We start from the raw sequence: 8,673 nt of genomic DNA, 5'->3' as shown, positions 1-8,673 counted from the left end.
CTTGGAACTTGTATATTTAGGAATATTTTTGCTTCACTGTATATCAATTTTTAAGTGTGGATTATCTCTTGGATTTAATTTTAATCCATCAATCTATTTAGAAAGTCTCCTAGATTTGGATCGCATGAACTCATCAAATGGGATGACTTTGGGAACTAGACAACTCTCATCATTAGACTAATAAGATGGGAGTTCTCCTACTACGATTTTTTTATGGCTTTTCGAGTAATAAGAGCTTACTACTTCATTACGGCTGTTTTTATGTCTTGTTGAGTAAAGCGAGTTGTCAAAGACTCGACCATATTTTAGGCTTGTTGAGTCCGAGCTATTTGACCCACTTGTGTCATAGACTTGAGTTGTGTAGAACTTGCATCTTTCCAGCTTAACTTGTTAAAGCTTGCAAATCTCGAAGAGTTTTCGATTGAACCTTCAAGATCTTAGTTAACCAAAGAGAAGACTCTATCTTTTAAATTTTCACATATATTTTGCTTGATAGCAAAATTATTAAGCAAATATTTGAGGATTTTAGCATTAAGGTATGATGTCAACTCGAACGAATGAGATCTTGATTTAAGGCATAATGTCGACACTTGTCATTGGGGATTTCAGCCATAAAATTTGTTATCAATCTCGAAAGAGAAGCACATTATCTAATTAAACACATTTGGGGATCTCAGTCTCAAGCATGATATCAATCCAAATAAACTAAAATAATGCTTCATGTCTTACACTAGGATTTTATGATTAATAAGAAACACAATCTTGTATTACAAGGGAGTTCCCAAGAAAATATCTTCTATAATTTCTTCCGGCTTATGTTTTCTTTGAACTTGGATTTTTCGTTGGGCTTGTATGTTAACTTGTAAGGGAGGGTGAGTAGCAACTGAAATCGACTCCTATTAGCTTTCATTTGATGGCCCCTCTTTCAACTAGGATTGTCGATCTAATTGTAATAGAGAATGAGGAGCAACTGAAAACTCTTGTTGGCTTGTATTTTATGACCTCTTTCAGCGGGGATTGATAATATCTTTCATTCAGTTATTATCGACTTATTGGGGAGTGAGGAATGACCATAATCATATCCTACTAGCATAAATTTGTAACTCCACCTATGGAGTTTAAGTGAAAGTCTTCTCTTTTGATCTTTATCTTCACTCTTAGATCAGTTGAGAAAACTTGATGAATCAAGAGTGCTTGACTTTCTTAAGTTGAATAGACTTATGTTTTTGTTGCCATTAGACTGACAAACGTGGCTCTTCACTACCATCTTGGTTGGTAGTGAAAGAAAAATGCCAGAAACTCGGCCACATCTTGGCTTGATGAGTTTGACCTCATCTTAGTCCTAGACTTTAGTAGTAAATAGTCTTGTAATTTGTCACCATCAGACTAACAAACAAGGCTCTTCACGACTGGCGTGGCTGGTAGCAAAGAGAAAAGCTAGTAACTCAATTACCTTTTGATTTGTTGAATCTGACCTCCATCTAAGTCCTTGACTTTAGCAATAAATAATCTTGTGTTTTGTCATCGTCAAACTGACAAATGGGGCTCTTCACTATGGGCTTAGCTAGTAGTAAAGAGAAAAAACCAATAATTCAGCTACCTCTTTGTTTGATAAGTTTGCCCTCTGTCTGAGATCTAAATTTTAACAGTAAATAGTCTTGTGCTTTATCATCTTCAGACTGACAAACACGACTCCCCACTACAGCTTTGGTTGGTAGTGAAGAGAAAAAACAACAACTCAGCCACATCTTGGCTTAAGGAGTTTGGCCTCTGTTTGAGTCCTAGACGTGAGCTGAACAGAAAACATACTTCTCCAACTTAACTATCGAGGCTTGTAGATTTCCTCACTTGACATAAATCTTAGTGAGTTTTGAAGATATACCTCTGACTTTTAGAATCATCTTATATATCTTATTTTAAACTTATTCTTTTTGGATTATCAAATTTAATACAACTTTATCATTGACAATTTGAACATCCTCTTAGGGATCTCAACATACAACATGTTGTCACCCAAGTTACTTGAGGATATCAACTATGAGTATTATACAACTCAAATGGAGAAAGGACTTAGTATCAAACATGATATAAACTCTTTTAGCCTAAGCATCTCGACCTTGAGCCTGACATTTTCACGAAAAGGATAAGCCCTTTATCTAATAAGAAAGGGTTTTCATTGTCTTGCAGAGGAAAACTTTATGATAACTTGTAAATGCATTCTTGTATCAAAAGAGAATTTCCAATCTAGTGTTACACTGGGGCTGGGATAAAACATATATTCTCCTTTCCCTAGAGGAAACTAGGGTGCTCTGTTTAATGCCTCTTCAAATATCAATGGTTGTTTGATGATATTAATCGCTGACTATATTTGTTGACGAGTTGGAAGACTCCATCATATAAATATTCTCGGTGACAGCAGACCTTTTAAGTCAGGTTCAAAATATTTGCCAACTTTAGTTTTAATGATCCCTCTACAAAACCTTTGCTATATCTACTCAAATTCAATAATCCTCTCATCAGCAAAGATTAAAGTTTTATCTTTAATTAATTACACTAGAAGCAGAGGAAGGAGATAAGGAAATCGATTCAGAGCCATTGAAGCGAAAAGGAAAGCAAGGCTTTCTTTTGGAAGCAAGGCTTTCTTTTGTGCCCTCCTTTTGACTTCTATTTTTTTTCAATATATGAGTGGGCTTAATGTCATGCTCCGCCTTCCTCTACAAATTGGCAAGGCGAGCATGAGATGAAAGATTCTAGAGAAGATCGGATCGTAAAGAACAATTCAAAGAATTCTAAAAGATTTCACCAAATTCTAGAAAATATGAGAAGGAAATGCTCCAAGGAGAACTCAAGAATAATCTAAAAAATTCTATTGTTCTGTATGTATATATGAATACTAGAGAACTCTCTAGAAACTAGGTTATTCTCATGTAATCTAGAAGTTTCCCTTGAGCTTGGAGGAGGCTATAAATAGAAGTCATTTCCCTCATTTGTGGCCATCCAAGAAAACATTCCATGCTTCCAAACATTCAGATGTTGTAACCATTATTTCTTAGTGAGGTGTTTCTTTCTCCAATACTTCTACATATTCTTCTTCCAAGAGTGTTTTGTGCTTATAAGTCTAAGTATTGTGATGATTAAACTAATTTAGTGCCAAGGAAGAGCGCTAAAGTCGCACTGGTGACTTGAGATAAACTAATTCGTGAAACTAGGCTATATTTGAACTCCAAAATAAGGAGGTAACACTTAATAATTAACTAACTAATTAATTAATTAATTTTATTTCATTTTTAACAGAGAACACCAACCATTGCATTTTTTAAAAGACTAAAAAAGAGCATATCATTCGCCGAATGCCTAATTCCATAACCACAAGCTACATTTCCGAATAATACAAAACCATTAGCTCCCCCACAACATCAGTTTGAACACAAATTTATTTATATAATAGATAGAAAAAAGCTTAAACGAATAATATGTTTGAACAAAAGAAACCACTGAATCCAAAGAACGAGGAAACAAACGCCAATGAATGACATTATTTCTTTATCAACATTAACAAGACTTGATTTTTTTCTCATAACCACATCAAACAAGACATATCACGTATTACACATATAGATCAGACCAAGCTTAGGATTCAATAGATACAGGCCAAATCCAAGCAATATAGACATGAAGCTCGTAGCTATTATTATAGCAAACAATGAATCAGATTTCCCTAAACCCGGGATTTTCTAATGCTCCCGCCAAGAAGGGACAACAAACCACCACCATGCACCCTACCCTCAGGAATCACAAACCCAGATTTTTCTTGGCTGGTAACAGTCTCCGTTGGCGATGGCAACGCCCTTGACAAGTTCAGCTCAACTGGAACAGAAGCCTGTGCAGGTGGGATGAGGGACTGCCTCTTCCCCATGTTCTCCAGTAACTCATTAGTCTTTCCCGAGTTTTCAGATGATTCAGTGGTGCAGCAATCCGATACCACGCTCGCCCCTGATGATGAATACACCGTTGTTACAGACACGATACCTGATGGCATATCTGCAATTGTTGCTGGAGGTGTGATCATTCTTCCACGCTGGGGGTTGATTCCTTCTCCCCCCGTCTCCAGCCGTTGCGGCCGCAGCAACATTACCATGAGCGGCGCACAGCCCACTCCTTCCCCGAGCAAACTTCTCACATCCTCCACTCCAACAGCAGCGCTTCCCACCACCATGGGCCTTGCAGTAGTTTGTGCTTCCCTGTGCGCTCTTTCCACACCCTTCATAGTGGCACCGCTTACCCCCGCCATGCCTAACACAGCGGTCGGTACGGCCTCTCGCACTCCGGGTGCACCCAGGCACAACACATCGCTTGCCGCCGCCATGTGCCACACAAAAGTTGGTACCACCATGCACACTCTTCGGGCAAACCCCGCCTCCTTCATATGAGCATCGTCGGCCACCACCATGACCCTTACACAGTGGAGTACTGCCTTCAGCCCCTTTGTTGCACCCTTCGAACACGCACCGTCTGCCACCTCCATGGGCCTTGCAGTACATGGTGCTCCCCTGTGCCCCCTTATTGCAGCCTTCAGGGAACTGGCACCGTCGACCGCCACCATGGGAGATGCAAAGTCCAGCCTGACCCTCAGCACTGCGGGTGCAACCAGCAACAGAGCAACGCTTACCCCCACCATGCCGAATGCAAAGCCCAGACTTTCCTCGAGATGCCTTGTTACAGCCCGGCTGCCCACATCGCCGCCCACCTCCATGGGCTATACAGTAGTCAGTCTTCCCTTCTGCAGACTTGGTGCAACCCAGAGAATGGCAGCGTCGTCCCCCTCCATGAGCCTTGCAGTAGGCAGTCCTGCACTCAGCACCCTTATTGCAGCCAGGTTTCTGGCATCTCTGACCTCCACCATGGGCAATGCAGAGCCCTGAAGCCCCACGGGCACCTTTAGAGCATCCAAAATATTTACACTTCTTTGGTGGGTGACGCTGGCTAGATGGAAAGAGGCCAGAATTTGTCAAAGGAGAACAATCACTGGTCGCAGAGGGCTCTGGGCTAGGCTCGAACTGTATCTCCTGAATGCCCTTACTACTACAGCAAAGGCTTTCAGACACAGGCGCAAACAATACAGATGACAAGTACCCTCCTGGTTTCATTGCTGAAGTTGAGCTTTCATCATCAATGGTAAGAGAGAGGCTTTTCCCGTTACTGTCTAACTGCATTTGTGCGGACTGGATTGATAACATTGGAAGTGCAGGTTCGGTATAACCCCCAGCAAGACCAAGCTGCAAAATTTCAGGATCAGTTCCACAGATTAGCATTTGGCCGAACAGAGATGCAGATTTTTTAGGCTTCCCAAGCCTAGCTTTGTGACAAGCACAATAGGCAGAGGAGGTTGGACCTATTCCAAGGGCCAACCTACAACAATCATCTTGACCCGCAAATTCAAATTTGCTCGGAGAAGATTCTGCTTTTGTGGTTTTTTCAATTCCATAGCTTGGATCATCACCCAAATTCTCGTTTTTCCACCACGTAGACATACGAACTGCATCCGTGTTTGAAGAACTCATCAGATGAGTCTTTCTTGGTAAGATACCGAGGTCCATCTTATTAGTTATGAGAAAAGAGTGAGAATGCGTGAGATAGTTTTCTAGTAGATATTTTCTTAATTCCTGTGACTGTTTTCAAGTAAATTTTTTTCTTCATACAAGGGGATTATGTTTCGGAGCCAAGTACAGGTGACGATAATAAGATAATAGTTTATAGCATCCCCCGCTTACAAAACCTGAGGTATCCGCTCGATCCATAATAAAGGGGAAATATTGAGATCAAAAGCCTACAAGGTTTTGAGCATATTTTATCACACTTCTAGGATAGAAACCAAGTGAAAGAAAAGATAGAAATCTCAGGACTAAAACTGCGGAGAAGCCAGGGAGTTCCTCAATTTTAGAGTAGTTAGGCGTCATTAACCCTGAAAGGAGGACAGCAATGCACCAGGTCGTTAGGACAAGACTAAAAAGAAAAAGGAAAAACAGATTATGTATAGAAAAAACTTAATAATTTGTAAATAATGAATCGAAACATCAATTGAATGTCAAATGCAAGTTCAAATATTTAAATGATTCACCCAAACAGTATAAAATCTTCACCTTTCTGAAGATTCTCACTAGGTTCCACATCTTGTTGGTAAAAGAAAATTTATTTTAGCTTTATGTGATGAAGATCCACAATGTAAGTGAATTTTATGCAGAAGCAATTAGAGAAAAAAATATAGAAAGCAAAAAAAAGAGATTCATACAACTTTAATTGATTTTAAGATAGCGTATCATTTAAAAAAAAAGCGTATCATTTACTGCAATATGTCAAAAAAAATTGTTACATGATTTTAGTTAAACGCCATGAAGATCAACAATGTAGGCAATTTTTATGCTAGAGCAATTAGTAAAGAAATATAAAAATTAAAGAAAATAACTTTAACTGATTTTTATTGATTTTGAGAAGATACAATTAGATACTGCGATAATTAATATGGTTCACGCATCAAAATAATCTCACATGTATATTGAAATTATAAAAGATACATAATCTCACATGTGAAACATTGACTAACACTAAAAATATTTGTAGGATGACCAAGACAGTCCCATTTCCAATAGGCGTATGGCATAAAATAGAATCTTAAAATGAAAGTGGTAAAATTAGAATAACATACTGATGAATCAATATATTAAAGGGAATAGAGCCAGTAAACAGTAACATCCATTAAATATAAGGTAATAAAAAAATTAGACTCGCGTGATGTGATCATGTCTAACAAAAGGTGGAGTGTGCATCAGTAAGAGTGGAAAAAAAAATATACAAAGATTAAGAAAAAATAAGTGACAACCTGGATAAAATTTATGTAAAAAATTGCATAAAATAAATTAAATTATTATTATAGAAGGAAAGAGCAACATCAATTGAACAACATCTGTTGAAAATAATGTAATAAAAAAATAAACACAATTCAATCAGGTACAATAAAGGGTAGAAGATGCACATATAAAATGGGTCGAGAAAAATAATTCCAAAGGTTTAAGAAAGAATGAAATTGAATGCAACTTGGATAAAATTTATGTAAGAAAATCTTCTCAAAATAAGTTTTAACATCTCATATAACATAACGATGATGAGTTGAAATGAAAATTTCATAAAACCGATCACAAATAGTTGAAACTTAAGAAAAAGTTAATCATAATGAAATAAAGCTAATCATAGATTAGAGAGTCCTGTTTAGATGGTTTGGTCATATTAAGCATTGACCATGTGATAATCCGGTTAGAAGAGTAGATACTTTAGGTTTGACTTACATTAAGAAAGATAAAGATAAACCTAAAAAACTTGGGCATATTCAATAAAAAATGACCTTGATTTATTAGAATTAAATGAAAATCTAACACTCGATAGGACACAATAGAGAAAAAGGATTCATGTAGTCGACCCCACTTAGTGGAATAAAGGCTTGTTGTCGTTGTTTTACAATGAAGATTAATGATGTTGGCAATGATCAACATATATTATAAAATGACAAAGTGATAAATGGGTGTAGGAGGTTTACATATTTTAAATCTATTATGCAAAATACATACATAAATGAGAATACAACTTTTAAAATAAAAGATTTCATATTAGTATTTAAAATTAAAAGGCGCCATTGAAGAACTATATCATAAAAAAATATCATAGATATATAGCATATTTTACGATTAAGCTATCCCTGCTGTCTAAATTGAAGTGTTTTGCAATAAAGAAGTTATTAATAGACATTTTGGGCACGACAAAAATGATAATATTAAAATAAATAAGGTGAAGAACCATACAACATGAAAGATTGAGAAATGGACAAAATGGCAATATAATTGAGAAGATGGGAGTAAAGATAATAAAAATAAGTAAGATAATAAAAATAAGTTCAAGAAAATTCCTTTAGGGAGTTTGGGCTTGTGCCATAAATGATAGAAGGCGTACCAATACAAATGATACATAAAACTAATGTCGAGAAATTGAGTAAAATTTGATGTAAAGTTTTTACAATAAGATTTACACTAAAAAACATTAGTATCAGTAAAGAATTAAGACAAAAAAAGCTCACAAAAATAGATACATGGATAATGATCGTCATGATAAAAATAAAATATTTTTTAAAAATGCATGATAAAGGAACAAAACAACAAATGTAAGAACGATGTTACAGCAAGCTTTATCATAATAAAACAACAACAACATAGCCTTAATCCCACTACGTGGGGTCGGCTACATGAATCCTTTTTCTCCATTGCGCCCTATTTAGTGTCATATTTTCATTTAGTTCTAATAAATTAAGATCAATTTTTATACAATAAACCCAAGTCTTCCTAGGTCTACCTCTGCCTTTCTTATAAGTCGAATCTAAAACATCTACTCTCATAATTGGATCATCAGATGGTCGACGCTTAATGTGACCAAATCATCTAAGACGACTTTCTCTAATTTTGTCCATCACAGGAGCTACTTCAACCCTATCACGGACATATTCATTTCGCATTTTGTCTCTAAGTGTAAAGCCACTCATCCACCTAATCATTCTCATCCCGGCAACACTTAACTTAGTATTATGCTTCTCTTTTAAAAACCAACATTCAGCGCCATAGAACATTGCAGGTC

The 8,673-nt window shown here is 36.8% G+C and overlaps 1 protein-coding gene across 1 annotated transcript in view; it reads right to left on the bottom strand.

Annotated features, from left to right (window-relative positions):
- Window positions 1–3,526: 3,526 nt before the first annotated feature.
- Window positions 3,527–8,673, bottom strand: part of LOC110022481 — a 14,873-nt gene continuing 9,726 nt past the window's right edge. Inside the window, exons 2-3 of the mRNA XM_020721443.1 lie at window positions 4,136–5,962; window positions 3,527–4,095 (exon numbers count right to left, since the gene is read on the bottom strand). Coding sequence (XP_020577102.1) covers window positions 3,719–4,095; window positions 4,136–5,597 — 1,839 coding nt within the window. The 5' untranslated portion in view covers window positions 5,598–5,962 and the 3' untranslated portion in view covers window positions 3,527–3,718. The remainder of the gene's footprint in view (window positions 4,096–4,135; window positions 5,963–8,673) is intronic.

This window comes from Phalaenopsis equestris, unplaced genomic scaffold, assembly GCF_001263595.1.
Source record: "Phalaenopsis equestris unplaced genomic scaffold, ASM126359v1 Scaffold000192, whole genome shotgun sequence".
NCBI classification, from domain to species: domain Eukaryota; kingdom Viridiplantae; phylum Streptophyta; class Magnoliopsida; order Asparagales; family Orchidaceae; genus Phalaenopsis; species Phalaenopsis equestris.
This window is presented reverse-complemented; position numbering and strand designations above follow the sequence as displayed.